Source organism: Apus apus, chromosome 15 (assembly GCF_020740795.1).
Source record: "Apus apus isolate bApuApu2 chromosome 15, bApuApu2.pri.cur, whole genome shotgun sequence".
NCBI lineage: Eukaryota > Metazoa > Chordata > Aves > Apodiformes > Apodidae > Apus > Apus apus.
In genome coordinates, this window is record NC_067296.1 from 1,541,300 (window position 1) to 1,557,132 (window position 15,833).

Below are 15,833 nucleotides of genomic sequence, written 5' to 3' on the forward strand. Positions count from 1 at the left end.
TTACCCACTTGGGATATTTGTATTCCATTCTAACTGACACTGAGAAGCATATTTGATTTGGAACAAATTTCAAGCAGGAACAAGTTTCAGCATCTGCATTTTCACTGTGAGCACAATGAGGGACAGAACAGGTTCAAGCCTGCTTGGCCAAGGGTGGGGACCTCTCAGCAGGGAAGGGGAGGGCAGTACATCAATCAGTTACAAGGAAAGGGAAGGACCAGCTTGAAGAGCTGATCTCCCTCCCTTTGCACAGGGATATCTGAGGACCAAGTGTCAGGTGTGTGTGTGTGAGGAAGCCGAGTGAGGCAGCTGGGAAAAGCCAGCTCCTCCCCCAGAGTGGGAGGCTGTAACTGGTGATTAACTCCCAAGCAGAGTGGAGCTCATGCTGAGTCCTGAAGGAACCTGCCAGGAGGGACTCAGGAGTGCAAGAGGGTCAGAAGAGACCTGGAGCTGGACAGAGGAGTAATCCAGCTGGAGAGGCAGCTCTTGACATCAACACCTGCAGTCATGTTCAACTACCTGGCAGTAGAGGTGAGACCCCAGTTCCACCGAGGCTACGTGGGCCAGCAGGGGGTGTCTGGGCCACTGAGGAGCCGCCTGGAGCAGCTGAAGAAGTCGTGGTGGAGGGAGCCCACCCCCCTGGTGCTGCAGCACAGCGAGACAGCCCGGCTGGCCATAGATGCCTTCCTGGAGCAGGGGGAACGTGGCTACCTGAGTGCCATTGCTGAGGAACGGGAGCTGCCTTTTCTCTCCCACCTGGACATGGAATATATGAGCCAGCAGAGAAACCAGAGCTTCCCAGATCCCAGTTCAGTGAAGGACAAAGAGGCTGAGCCCGGCGACGTGGACGCTGGAGACGGGTCTTCCCTCAACTCTGAACTGACATCGGGCACCTACTTCCCCCTCATGTCTGATGTGCACCCTCCAGAGCTGGAGCTGGGGTGGCCAGGGACACCACTCCTCACAGTGTCGGGGCAGACTCAAGCCACTGTGATTTTCCAGAGAAACAAAGCCAACAGCATCAAGGATCTGCTCCGGTCCCTGATCAGCCGCGCGCGGACGGTACGTATAGAGCAGTGACCCCCGGGAGGGACCGAGCCCCGCTGGCTGCTCCCACAGCTGGACACCAGGCTCTCCAAGCTGCTGCTGCTGCTCTGGGGGTGTCTGCTGTGATGGGATTGCTCTTTCTCTAGCAGATCTGCAACTGTTCCTGCTCCTTTCCTTTCCTCTCATCTCCTTCCACCTGGGATGTGGTGCCGCGCAGGCAGTGCCCTCGGAGGTGTCTGTAGCTCTGGGGATGCAGAGCACAGCACAGAGCCTGGAGCCAGTGAGCACCAGGGCTGCAGCCTGAGCTGTCCCCAGCCAGCCCCCCTGCCAGGGCCTTCCCACAGCCAGGACTGGCCTCCACCCCAGGACATCATGTTAAGCAGGACCAGAGGACACCACTGGTGAGTTGCGGTGGGAGAGCACGGGACCTGAGTAAACCTGTGGGACTGAAAATCCCTGCCTGTGTTTGAAGAGGGTTAGGATACGTCACCGTGTCTTCTAGACTTGATGTCTGTGCCTCTCTGAGGATGAGTAAGATCAGCCCGTTCTGCCCCATCCCAGTTTCTGTGGGGCAGAGGTTGCCAGCCCTCGGATCTCATAAAAGCTGGATGAGCACAGTCCCTGCCTACCAGGCACTATCCTGGTGGGAATTTACTCACTAACTTAGTTCCTTCTTTTTGCCTTGCCACCAGCCTGCGTGCTGAAGCAGCAGCTCAGACAGCTGTATCTCAAGACATGTTCAGCTTCTATTATCTTTGTTCTCTTTATGGTTCTTTTCATCTGTTCCATGTTAATCTTCTTTCTTGTGGTATTTAATCTCGATAGTGTGGTGGTGTGGAGTGAACTTGTCGTGCAAAGTACACTTCTAACCATGCCTCTTATCACTCCAGCAGTTCCTTATTTAACTTTGGAGTCACTCCTTAAGTTCATTACTTCCTAGTGCAGCAAGTGGGAGATAAGGAGTCATTCAGCCTGGAGGTGGCTGTGCTGGGAACACCAGCTGCTGTCTCCTGTCACCATCTGCAGAGCTGAGCAAGGTTATGTTGTCCCCGGCCCATGGAGCAGCTCAGGTTGCTCTGCAGCATCTTAAGAACCACATGTTGTTGAGATGTGAGCATGCCCTGAGGTAAATGGGCAGCTGCTTTTCTCCAGAAGAAGACTCTTTTGCCACGTAAGCTACTGCTGAGCTTCAAGCAGCTGTTGCTTCATGCCTGAACTTCTGTTGCACCTTTGTAGGCAAATAGAGGAAGTTCTGGCCAGGAAGTGAGTGACAAAAAGCTTTGTTTGTCCTTCTAGGCAGCTGTGATATGATACTTTAAATGATCTGAAAAGTCCTGTGACTCTGCATCCATTTCAGCCGTGGGGATTAAGACATGGTCACGGCAGAAGGCACGAAGCCAATGGCTGCCAAGAAGTGTCCCCATGTCACTTAGCACAGGTCCCAGATCTCTGACAGTATCATGATCCACTTGAAAAACATCTTGCTGCTTCCTCAGTCCACAGGAGCTTCTCTCTTGCTGCAGGGAGGTTGCCCAGGCAGTAGGTGCTTTATTGTACTTTAAATACATTTTGAGCTTTTTCCTTTTTTTTTTTTTTACTTGGCTTGAAAAAGCACTGGAAGTTTTCAGCCCTTTCTGTTCTAGCTGGGGATTTTCACACAGTGTTTTTGACTGTTGTGTGAAGTGTGAGAATGAGCTTTCATCTTACTGGTTTATTATTGGTGTTTTACTGGCTTCTAGGTTGGGAGCTCTGGCCAGTGCTTCCCGTGACTGGCAGCAGTTCCAGCTCACTCACATCCCCAGTTACACATCTTTAAGTAGTTACCAGGTCATTTTGCTCACCAAACCATCCAAAAGTATGTTGCTTGTGTGTCTTTTCATGACAAAAGAGCCACCAGACTTGAAAACATCTTTGACTGGAAGTGCCAGTAGCAGCTGTGCAGAGAACCACTTGCCTTTTTGCTTTTCAACTGCTGTTCCTGCATTCCAGATGTTTTCTCCACTCGGCTCTAAGCTCTCCTCATCTGTCCCTCCTGGGGAGTGTTTCTCCCCCTGCTCCAGCTGGCAGAGAAGGGGACACAGTGTCAGGGAGGCTGTGGGACAGACGTTGAGATCCCTGGATGCTTCTCCTGGCTCCTGTAGACAGGGAGGCACGTCTTGAAACGCTGGTTGCTGCTTTCTGCTGCACAGCCACACAGACCCACACCAGCTGACACATTTTGCAACAGGGCATTTGGGCTGACAAATCAGCAAAAAGGACATTTGTTTTACTGGTGCCCTTTGCTGGGGTGGTTTGTCTTTTTCCTTTGCTGTATTTAACCAGCTGTCTTTGAAGATGATGTTCAGATTGGAGCTTTTCTCTTTGCAGACATAAGAAGATGCAGCCACACCTTGGCCTTCATTTGATAATACTATTACAATTTTTCCTTGTGTTGGTTGGGCTCCAATCTAGTTTGAGCTGTCCCTGCTGCTGCTTCTGCCCCTCTTGTACAACTCTGGCCCTGGCTGGGTGTCTGCTTTTCCCTGCCATGGCAGAAGGGTCCCTGGTGGTCCCCCAGAGCAGCAGTGAATGGCTTCCAATGGCAACCCCACAGTGATGACCAAAACCACACTGCTATTGGCAAATACCAGTAAAACCAGCTGTGCTGGTTGGGAACCAGACAGATGGCAACCCCAGTGGGGTGCTGGTAAGTGCTGTAATTCCCAAAGTGATGACTCTGGTAATTGCTGAATTGAGAGTTTCCAGCAGGGGATTTAGAAATGCCTTGATTTAACCCTACAAGGGCAAGGTGTGAATTTCCTGCAGCCTGTAGGGCAGCTCTGTCTTGGCAACGTCCTGACCCGCCGGGGCTGTGCCCTGGGCTTGGTGGCTGAGATCAGTGTGGTGAGGAGCAGGGACCTCCGGGTCAGCCCCAGCCTTGCAGCTCCCACCGCTGCAGCCGAGGGGCTGGAGGCACCATCATGTTGCTTGGGGTGGAAAGGCCAGAGTGGCTGAAGTGCCCAAGGCTTTTAAAGGTGAGACATGAGCTGTCAGGATCCAAAACTGGAGATGGTGCTTAGGTCCCCAGGACCCACTGCTTTATAGAGCTGCTGGAGATCGCTTCTGAGGCTGTAGACCTCACGTTTGTGACAATATGTTCTTATGAGGCTTTGAGGGGAAGGCTCCCAGGGTCTTCTTCCCCTAAAACATCTTGGCTTTGAGGTTGAGCTGGTGTTATTAAAAGAGCTGCCTGCTCTGTTTGCTGAGAGGATGTGTTGATCTGAGTGGCCCTTCGAGCTGTCCTGTGGCACCCATGGTTAGAACCAGCAGCCTCACCATGGGGGTCTGTGTCTCCACCGTGCAGGGCTGTGCAGGCACAGCCTCTCCCCTCCCCATGGCCCTGCTCCTGCTGCAGGGCCCGTGGGGCTGCCAGCCTTCCTGCTTGGCATCAGCTCTGGGTGCTTGCCAGCACCACCAGGAGCAGCTCTCCCCAAACCCCTCCCGAGGAGGGGCTGCATCTGAGGAGGCTGTGAGCAGAGCTGCAGCCTGTTCCACCTCCTGGTGCCAAGCGAAGAATCACTTTGGCCAACCTGAGTCTGCCAACCTGGCAGGGCTCCTCCCAGCCTGCACAAGCTGTCCTGCTGCCCAGGGCACTGCCTGGCTCCAGAGCTCTGCCACCAGGCTGCCAGGAGGTGCCAGGAGACCCAGCCAGCTGGATCCATGGCTCTGGGTGCCAGTGCTGGCTGTGCCACACGCTGCCAGCTCAGCCCCATCCTGGGCATCAAGAAGAGCCTGGGCAGCAGGACAAGGGAGGTTCTCCTGCCTCTCTGCTCTGCCCTGGGGAGGCCACATCTAGAATATTGGGACCAGTGCTTGGCTCCCCAGTTCAAGAGGGACAAGGAGCTACTGGAGAGAGTCCAGCCCAGGGCACTGAGGTGCTGAGGGGGCTGGAGCACCTGCCTGTGAGGAAAGGCTGGGAGAGCTGGGGCTGCTCAGCTGGAGAGGAGGAGGCTGAGGGGGGATCTGATCAGTGCTGGTCAATATCTGCAGGGGGTGTCAGGAGGATGGGCCAGACTCTGCTCAGGGGTGTCCAGGGACAGGACAAGGGGCAATGGGCACAAACTGGAGCACAGGAGGTTGAACCTGAATATAAGAAAATATTTCTTCACTCTGAGGGTGGCAGAGCCCTGGGACAGGCTGCCCAGGGAGGTTGTGGAGTCTCCAACCCTGGAGACATCCCAAACCTGGATGTGTTCCTGTGGGATCTGCTGTAGGTGACCCTGCTCTGGGAGGGGTTTAGACTGGATGATCTCCAGAGGTCCCTTCCAACCCCCCCACTCTGTGTGACTCTGTGATCCTGTCCCAGTGAGCACTGCAGACTGGAAGTGCCATTTTGGGGCAAACAACAGCCCCAAACTCTTCCAGTCTGTGAGCACTGGGAGAGACAAGCAAGATGGTGTAGACCTGTGCACGCTGGGCATGTCCCTCTGAACCTGTGGGGTCTGGGGACCAAGGAGCATGGGTCTCTCCTGACTCCATCCTGCTGGCTTCCCAAGCCAAGTTTAGATTGTCCCCAGGGCCAAACCTGCTTCAGACCTAAGGTTGAGATGAGCTGGAGTATCGTGAGGCAGGTGTGGCTGAGGGGGACTTGCCTGAGGCCCTGCACAAGGTTTGGGCTACAGGTTTTCTCTTGGGGCTTCATCACTAGAGGATGGGGGGCCCATCAAAGTCATTTGGCTGATTTGCCTTTGCTCTTTGGTTGAAGGCCAGTGTGGAAAGACATGGTGAAGCCCTGTTTTTGTGGGGGTCCCAGCAGCACCTGATGCTGATGGCCCAGCAGCAGCACGAATTTGGGAAGCTGAAGGTTGTGCTCGCTGCCTTCAGAGCTCCTCCAGGGCTGGCTGCTGTCCATGCCAGATGGACACATTGCAAGAGCAGAGAAGGGTTTGCCAGAGCCTCGTAAGGCTTCTGGGAAGACAACACTGATGAGGGCCATGAAGGAGGTGCCCTTTGGAGTCAGGCTCTGAAGCCTGTATCTCCCAGGGCCAGGGTGAGCGGGTTGGCCTGGACAGTAGCAATGATTTTTAGCACTTGATGAGCTAAAAAGCTGCCTCGGGTCCCACGTGGATGCCTGGGATCACACCAGCTTCCCAGAAGGTTCTTCCCTAAACCCTGCTGTGGTGGGCTGGGCCTGGGGTCTTCTGCAAGATGCTGAGGACCAATGACAGTCTGCAAATCATCACCGCAGAGATGGGGGACAAACCAGAGCAAGAAGTCTTGTCCATCTGCAAAAGGGATGAATCCCCAAGGGAGCAGGAGCAGCCCTTTGGCCCTGCTGTGGCTCTGGTGCAGAGGGTCTCTCATGGCGTGCGTGGGCAGAGGAGCCAGGTGGCCAAGCCAAGACCAGGCAGGAGAGCAGGGGGAAGCCCAGGGGTTGCCCTCTGCCCCTGGCAGCTGCCTCCACGGTGTGAGCCTGGGGAGGCAGTTTGTTCATGAAGACAGAGCAGAAGGGCCTCTGGGCAGGGGGTGATCTGGGGCCAGGCTGGAGCAGAGACGTGTGCCTGTCCCCATGTCCAAGCACAGGGACACTTGGAGCTCCTCTTTTCTGCAGGTCAGAGCCATCAATGTGTGCTTCAGCCAGTTCTTACTTAAAGCCTGAACCACTGCTCACGTAGAAGTCAGCCTGGCTGCTCTCCCCTGCCTTCAGCTCTGTCTGAAGAGGAGCAGCAGTGGCAGAGGAACGTTCACCCTCCATGGGTGGCTCCATAGGGTGGTTTGGAAACTGGAGAAGTGCATCCATGGCCACGCTCTGCCCCAGGCAGAGGAGTGTTTGGAAGCAGGAGTCCTGCCTCCTCGCCAGGTGCATGATGAGCAGGGAACAACCTGTCCTGCATTCTGTGTGCCAGCTGTGGTGCAGGCTGAGGGAGGCATTGGAGCTTCCCTCCAAAATGTGGTGCTTTTTAGGTCATCTTGATCTGGGCATCCTCTGCTAGGAGCAGAAACTCCAAACCAGAGTTCTGCACACAAGTGGCAGGTGCCAGTTACCTTGTCTACTGCTGAGAGATGGTAAAGGCTGGGGCTGAACTACCTGGTCAGTAGTTCCATTATTCATCTTTTGGAGGTTGGCCTGTCAGTAGATCCTCCCCTACTTCACCTTTTCCAGTTCCCCTGGTGTGCTGCCATCTCCCTCCAGTCCTCAGTGTTACCTGTCAGTGGTTCAAGGGCTCAGTCACCAGGTTGCTCTGCGAGCAGCCTCAGGGGAAGTGAGTCAGGCCTGACAAATCATCCAGCTCAGTAACTGCTCTGCTGCCTGTTCTTTCCTTCTCCAAGGTGTCCCCTGATTCCTGTCCCTAATGGTGATGGCCAGCAGGTGGATCCCAGCAGTCCCTGATCTAAATACTCATAGAATACTTTGGAAAGATCATCCAGCCCCAACCCCCTGCATGGGCAGGGACACCTCCCACCAGCCCAGGCTGCTCCAAGCCCCATCCAACCTGCCCTTCAACACTGCCAGGGATGGGGCAGCCACAGCTTCCCTGGGCAGCCTGGGCCAGGGTCTCACCACCCTCACAGGGAAGAATTTCCTCCTCATGTCTCACCTCAATCTCCCTCTTCCAGTTTTCATCCATCCCCCTTGTCCTCTCCCTCCCTGCCCTTGTCCCAAGCCCCTCCCCAGCTTTCCTGGAGCCCCTTCAGGCACTGGAAGGTGCTCTCAGGTCTCCCTGGAGCCTTCTCTTCTCCAGGCTGAACACCCCAGCTCTCCCAGCTTGGCTCCAGAGCAGAGCTGCTCCAGCCCTTGGATCATCTCCATGGCTCCTCTGGCCTCTCTCCAGGAGCTCCATGTCCTTCTTATGTTGGGGGCTCCAGAGCTGGACACGTTTTTCCAGGTGGGATCTCGAGAGAGCTGAGTAAAACGGCTGCCTTGGTGTTTTCTGCTGGCAGCCTCACTCACTGAGGAACAGGGGAACAGCTTCTCCAGTCTCATCTTACTCTATTTCTGGTTTGTTTCCCTTGAGCTGTTGTTCTGGTTGCAGGTCATAACATACTCTGTATTTTCTAGTTCCGGGCCAACTGACTTTTGCTTGTCAGGACCTGCCTTCCACTTTCTGTATTTTCCCTCCAGGTTTCAGAGAATTCATTTAACCAAGAAGGTCTCTTGCCTCCCACCCCATCTCCACAGTGGGATGAGCTGCCATGGACTTCTTCAATATCACTCTTTAAAGAACTGGCAGTTCTCTTGACAGTTCCTTTCCTTTTTAAAACCCCTGCCTTGGAGACCTTATCTCAGAAATCTTTAGTTGATTGAGATACATTTTATTTAATATGTGCTTTTAATGATGTGTTATTCCTTCTTCCTGCTGTTTGGTTTCATAACTGCCACTTGCACCCTGGGCTTTCCTGGCAGGAGCACTGCCAGCAGGGGAGGGGAGGGACCCTTCCCACACAAGTTATCCTACAGTTTTGTCTAGTTGGGTGTAATCTTGGAAGGAGGACGTGTAGGTACTTGATCATGACACCTCCTCCCTCTCCTGGCAGCCTGTTCTTCCTGGGGAAAAGAAATATAGATGTACTCCCTGATATTAATACAGAAATACCAGCTGCACTAGCTGGTCACTCTGGAAGGCACTTTGGGGTCACTCCTGCCTCTGTGATGATGATTTTGGTCAGTACCATGGAATCACAGAACATGCTGAGTTGGAAGGGACCCATCAGGACCATTGAGTCCAACTCCTGTCCCTGTGTGGGGCACCCCAAGAATCACCCCACGTGCCTGAGAGCATCATCCAAAGGCTTCTTGAGCTCAGGCAGCCTTGGTGCTGTGACCACTGCCCTGGGGAGCTGGTTCCAGTGCTCAACCACCCTCTGGGTGAAAAACCTTCTCCTGATACCAAACCTAAACCTCCCCTGATGCAGCTTCCTGCCATTCCCCCAGTCCTGTCCCTGATCACAGGAGTGAAGAGCTCAGGACCTGCCCCATCTCTTCCCCTGGTGAGGAAGCCATGGTCCCAGCTCTTCTGTTGTCACTCTGTGTTTCTGGCTTACCTGGGCCAGGAACCTTCAGAGTTTGTGCTCACACGTTCACCCTTCCAGCTGTTCCTGTGAGTGACAGATGGATGGGCACTGTCTCCACAAGAATGAGTGCAGAGTCCTGCACCTGGGGAGGAGTAACACCAGGCACCAGGACAGATTAGGGGTTGACCTGCTAGAAAGCAGCTCCATGGAGAAGGACCTTGGAGTCCAGGTGGACAAGTTATCCATGGGGCAGCAATGTGACCTGGTGGCCAAGAAGGCCAGTGGCCTCCTGGGGTGCATTCAGCAGAGTGTGGCCAGCAGGTCAAAGAAGGTTCTCCTTCCCCTCCTCTCTGCCCTGGTAATACCACATCTGGAGAGTTGTGTCCAGTTCTGGGCTCCCCAATTCCAGAGGGACAGGAATCTACTGGAGAGAGTCCAAGGGAGGCTACAAGGATGATGAAGGGGCTGGAACACCTGCCTGATGAGGAAAGGCTGAGAGACCTGGGGCTGTTCAGTCTGGAGAGGAGAAGATTGAGAGGGATCTAATGAATGTCTATCAATACATGAGGGCAGCAAGAAGGCAGGGACAAGCTCTTGTCACTTGTGCCCTGGGACAGGACCAGGGGCAATGGATTCAAACTGGAGCCCAGGAAGTTCCACCTCAAGATGAGGAAGAACTTCTTTCCTGTGAGGGTGACAGAGCCCTGGGACAGGCTGCCCAGAGAGGCTGTGGAGGGTCCTTCTCTGGAGACTTTCCAGACCCACCTGGACACGTTCCTGTGTGACCTGCCCTGGGCGATCCTGCTCTGGCAGGGAGTTGGACTCAATGATCTCCAGAGATCCCTTCCAACCCCTGACATTCTGTGATTCTATGATTCATGGTTATTAAGAGCAATTTTATCTGCCATGGTGGGGCAAGGGCTGCTGAACACCAAGGTCCAGAAGGAATCTCCACCAGTGGCTGCAGATGCTCAGTAACTCAGGAAGCCTGAACACCTAATTCGTAGTTTAAAGCACAAGTCACTTGGTCATGGGGTTTCAACAGTCTTTTCTGTTTGTTTTTTCCCCCCACCTCTTTTCTCCTGGTTAGGTGATAGCCATTGTGATGGATCTGTTCACAGACATGGAGATACTGTGTGACCTGCTGGAGGCCTCGAGCAGACGGCACGTCCCTGTCTACCTGATCCTGGACGAGGAGAACCTGAAGCATTTTGTGGAAATGTGCAATAAAATGGCTCTGACTCAGGACGACTTCCCAGTAAGTTTTCAGTCACACACTGGGTATGATGAGCAGGTCTTGGGTATCGATAAAAAAACCACGTCCCCCTTGTTCTGTTTCCTCTGCCTGGTCCCTGGGGCTTTACCCCTTCTCCTGCTGTCCCAGGCTAGGAGACCATGGCTGTTTGCTCTAGGAAATGGGGAGCTGGAAGCACAGGGCAAGGAGTGGAAGAGCCTCCTAGTCCCACCCCTTGGTGTGTCAGGGTCCTCATGCCAGTTTTGCACACAAGAGGTGTGCAGTCAAGGCCAGGGGGGTTGGAACTAGATGATCTTTAAGGTCCCTTCCAACTCAAACCATTCTGTGGTTCTCTGGTTTCATCCTGGCTCTTGATGGCAACAGTTCAGGACCTGTTAGGGAGCTTCATGCTGGAGCACGTTTGCTTTCGTAACCAACCGTATCACTGAAGTCACCTGGTGGATCCAGATAAGTTCCATCTCTCCAATATTTCTGTTACTTGCTTCCTATCCAAGAGCTTGGCCGTTGGTTTTAATTAAAATTTGAAGGAGTTTACATCCAGGGAGATGTGCCTGTCTCTGGGTGAGGCCTGATGTCATGTCTTGTGCTTGCATGGCTAATTAACCCCTGCCTCCCCATCCAGTGACTCATGGGCAGGGTTCAGTGGCAAGTGCCTCTTCAGCTGATGATCTCAAGCAGGGCATCCATGTCCATGCCTGATGCTCACATCAGAGTGGAATGAGGGTGCATACTTGGTTCCTGGCTCTGAGCTGCCACAGGATGTGATGGTCGATCTCCCTGTGGAATAATCGATGACAATTTGAGGTTGACCACATCTGGAATATGGTGTCCAGTTCTGGGCCCCTCAGTTCAGGAAGGACAGGGAAGTGCTTGAAGGAGTCCAGGGCAGAGCCACAGAGATGCTGGAGGGAGTGGAACATCTCCCTGATGAGGAAAGGCTGAGGGAGCTGGGGCTCTGGAGCTTGGAGAAGAGGAGACTGAGGGGCGACCTCATCCATGGTTACAAGTATGTAAAGGGTGAGTGTCAGGAGAGCAGAGCCAGGCTTTGTTCAGTGATGTCCAGTGACAGGACAAGGGGCAATGGGTGCAAACTGGAGCACAGGAGGTTCCATGTGAATATCAGGAAGAACTTCTTTCCTGTGAGAGTGACAGAGCCCTGGGCCAGGCTGCCCAGAGAGGCTGTGGAGTCTCCTTCTCTGGAGACATTCCAAACCTGCCTGGATGTGTTCCTGTGTGACCTGCCCTAGGGGATTCTGCTCGAGCAGGGTGGCTGGACTAGATGATCTCCAGAGGTGCCTTCTAAGCTCTAACATCCTGTGGTTCTGTTGTTCTGTGTTTAATGGGGACGTTGGGGCCATTGTCCCTGCAGCACCTCACTCTGAAGGGCAAGGTGTCAGGTCCTGGTGCTGAACATCAGCAAGTCATGCAGTGGTCACAGCAGAGGGCTTCACTGCTGGGCTTTGTCAAATGCCATCTGCTGGACCTACAGCTGGTGTCTAACTCAAGGGAGGGTGGCACCTGGCAGTCTGGCTTTCCTGTGGCACTGCAGGATTCTCCCCTGGTTTGCACAATTCAGGGCCTGGTTTGCCAAGAGGAAGAAGAGGATGGAAAAAATGAGCCAGATATCAGAAACTGACTCAGCCTTGAGAAGGCCAGAGGGAGTGAAGAAATGCTGTGGCAAGATTCCATGGGAGATCCCTTACTTGAAGTCGTTTTGGTTTCCTGGCATGGTGGGCAGAGGAAGCTCCTCCCAGTAAGAACTAGTGTTCCTGAAACCTCAGTCCTGGAAGACAAACATCCCTGTGTTGGCTGGCACCAGGACTGGGTGGAGGCTCCCCAGCATCTGGCCTATCTTGCAGCAGCAGCTTGTGGTGGCATTTCAGAGTATCCCAGGTTACAAGTTGGCAGGAACCTCAGGAAGTCATCGAGTCCAACCTCGTGCTCAGAGCAGTCACCCAGAGGGCCAGAGATGGTTTCTCAGGGCCTGGTCTAGGCTTGAAAATCTGCAGGCAGGGAGACCACACCAGCTCTCTGGGTGACTTGTTCCAGCTGTCCTCCTGGGGAAAGGTTTCTCCCTTTGTGTAGGTGAGAGATGAGGATGTGTTCTGGGACACAAGGGGGCAACATGTGAGACTGCAGTGCAAAGATTGTGAAGCTTCAGCTCTGTCCTGGCTAGAAGTTGCCATGAACTCAAGAAAAGACTGGACAAGTAGCTGGAGAAGAGGTCCAGGGGGATTCCCACTAAGGCAAACCACAAGAGGCTCAGGGTCCCCTGAGCAGAAAGCAGAGTCAGCAGCAATCTGAGGGGGCAGCACCATAAATGGTTGGCCTCTTCCTGCTCTGCCCCACCTGCAAAAGACACTGTTGGGTCAGATGGACCTTGGTCTGCAGGAGACCTGTTGGGGTTACGAAGCCCTGAAGGCAATGGTGCTCCTTGGGGGGGCGAGGAGGCCACCCCAGTGTTGAGCTGTTCCCACTGTGCTGCCACGAGCTCCCTCCCCAGCAGATGCTCCCAGGAAGCCCACCTCCTGCCCACAGGGACTCCTGTGGAAGAGGAAGGCCATCAGGAACGGAGTCACCTGCTGCAGGGTGGCTGCCTCATGCTCCTCACCCCCCAAGCACAGCTTCCAGGCTGGGAACCCCACATGGGGCCAGAGACTGGGTGAGCAGGTCCCGGGCAGGGCAGGCAGGCTGGGGAGCCCAGAGCTGCTCATCCAGCCTGGGATGGGGAGGGGAGAGAGAAGGGGACACAGCAAAGCCCAGGAGCAGCTCCTGGAGGGTGGCAGGGACCTGGGTCTGCACCCCATGGAGAACATCTGCAGGGAAATCACAGCTGTTGCTGCTTGTGCTTTGTCTGCAGCCCTGGCAGCCCTGCTGGCTCTGGCCGGGCTGAAATCTGCTGCCACCTCCCCCAGGAGAGCCCACCAGCCACGGGCAGCACCTGCATCCCCTGGGAGGCCACCTGGAGCTGCACAGCCTGTCCCAGCAGCTGTGGGTCCCTGTCTTGTGCAGGGCTGAGCTGCCCAGCAGGGCGGGTGGTGGCAGCGAGTGACAGGTCCTGGTGCCAAAGCCAGTGGGGGTGGCAGGGGAGGTGGCCTGGGGGGCAGTGTGTCCTGACCTGGCAGAGCAGCAGGGGCACAGCCTTAGGGATGGCTTTTCCATAGGAGATCACAGCATCACCAAGGCTGGAAAAGACCTGTAAGATCACCAAGTCCAGCCTATGACCAACACCACCACATCTCCAGACCATGACACCAAGTGCCACCTCCAGCCTTTCCTGGAACACCTCCAGGGATGGTGCCTCCACCACTTCCCTGGGCAGTCCATCGCAATGTCTGATCACCCTCTCCATGGTGAAGTTCTTCCTGATATCCAACCCAAACCTCCCCTGGAGCAGCTTCAGGCCAGGCCCTCTCATCCTGTCACTGGTTGCCTGGAAAAAGAGCCCAACCCCACCTGAGCACAACCTCCCTTCAGGTGGTTGGAGAGAGGGAGAAGGTCCCCCCTGAGTCTCCTCTTCTCCAGGCTAAACAACCCCAGCTCCCTCAGCCCATTCCATACAAGACTTTCCCTCTGGTCCCTTCACCAGCCTTGTTGTCTCCCCTGGACCTGCCCCAGCACCTCCAGGTCCTTCCTGCAGTGAGGGGCCCAGAGCTGCCCCCAGGACTGGAGCTGAGACCCCCCCAGTGCTGAGCACGGGGAGAATCACCTCCCTGCTCCTGCTGGCCACCCCATTCCTGACACAAGCCAGGATGCCAGGGCCCTTGAGGGCCACCTGGGCACACTGCTGGCTCCTGTCCAACCAGTGCTCCCAGTTCCCTCTGCTGGGCAGCTCTCCAGCCACTGCCCCAGCCTGTAGCTGCCTGGGGTGATTGTGGCCACAGTGCAGGACCCTGCAGATGTGCTTGGCACTGTGTCAGAGTGACCAGGCCAGTAACTGGCTCCAGTGACTGCTCTTCTCTTCTGCCTTCCCCAGCCGAGGGGAAAATAACTTCTATTACAGGTGAAAACCTCACATCATGACAAAAGGCTCCTGAGAGGAGCCCAGGGCCGTGGTTCCCGTGCTGTGCTGGGCAGTCAGCCTGCCAGGCTGGAGCAGAGAAGGTCTTTGCAGCCTTTAAAACAGATGAGGATCAGGTCTGTGTCACTGAAGAACAGCAGCTGAAAGAGTTAACATCATTTTAAAATCTACTGGGAAAAGGCAGCTCCTAGCATCCTGACACACCTTTCTGTTACACCTTCTTGTTGAGTGATGTTTTGGTGCTAGCAGGCCTGTCACTGTGTAAAATCAGGAAGGCACGTTGGATTAGAAGCTGGTGAGTTGTTCTGGGTCAACGTTTGGGACCTGACAGGATTCATCCACGGGTCCTGAAGGAACTGGCTGATGAAGTTGCAAAGGCTCTGCCCATCATATTTGAAAAGTCTTGGCAGTTTGGTGAAGTTGTGGCTGCCCCATCCCTGGCAGTGTTGAAGGGCAGGTTGGATGGGGCTTGGAGCAGCCTGGGCTGGTGGGAGGTGTCCCTGCCCGTGCAGGGGGTGGGACTGAGTGATCTTTAAGGTCCCTTCCAACCCAAACCATTGTATGATTCTATGAAAATCCAGTTAAAATGCAAAGCCATCATCCAGTGTGGGTAGTTGAATCTTCTCATTGATCTGAAGAAACTTCATAGTCTTAGACACTTCAGAAATCATCTGTAGCCTCACAGGACTCTGGGGATTGTTTTCAACCCAGCATTTGTACCCAAGTGCAGCTGCTTAAGCCCTGCTGGTGTTTTTATCTTATAGCACAGACAGTATGCCTGAGTATTTGGGGGACAGAGGCCAAGGAAACCTGCCTGGGGGAGTCCATCAGTGATGCCCAAGAGCAGGTGCTGCTTTGAGCTCAGCTGCTGCCCTCACACCTCACCCACACTTCCTCTGGTTTCAGAACATGCGCCTCAGGTGTCTGAGTGGGGACACGTACTACAGCAAGGCTGGCAAGAAGTTTGCAGGCCAAGTCCTGGAGAAGTTTATCCTGATTGACTGTGACCAAGTTCTTGCCGGAACATACAGGTAAGAGCTGCTGGGACACTGAGAAAATACTCATCACCAAAGCACTGAACAGTGTACCTGTTCTCTTGTTTTCCCCCTCTTCATGTCCCTCTTCATGTCCCCTCATCAATGTCAGGTTTTGTTTGGGTGCTTTACCTGCTCCTACTCCACCCTCTTGCTCTCACCTTGCTTTCAGAGGGCAGGGACTGCCTGTCTGCCAACATTGACCCCTCCTGGGCACATCTCAGAGAATTGCTTCATCTCTTAAACATGTAAAATCTGCCCTCCCAGGCCAGATGATGCTCCATCCAGCCTGGATTCTGTCTCCAGCTGCTGCGTTGAGGGACAGCAGCCCAACCTGCCATCTGTGCTCCATCCCCTCATCCTCCCTCAGCACATCCAGTCCTTGCATCCCTCCTGACTCCCTTCAGCACCAATTCTGCACCTCTTGCCCATTAATCTGCCCAAACTCGTTGTCTCTTCTGAACCAAACCTCTGCTAGTGTCGT

At 54.5% G+C, this 15,833-nt stretch overlaps 1 protein-coding gene across 1 annotated transcript in view; it reads left to right on the forward strand.

The window, feature by feature from the left end:
- The first annotated feature begins 382 nt into the window (after nt 1–382).
- FAM83C (family with sequence similarity 83 member C) overlaps nt 383–15,833 on the forward strand; it is a 31,714-nt gene continuing 16,263 nt past the window's right edge. The window contains 4 exon segments of the mRNA XM_051633489.1: nt 383–436; nt 439–1,062; nt 10,130–10,297; nt 15,222–15,346. Of these exon segments, the coding sequence (XP_051489449.1) occupies nt 383–436; nt 439–1,062; nt 10,130–10,297; nt 15,222–15,346 (971 nt within the window).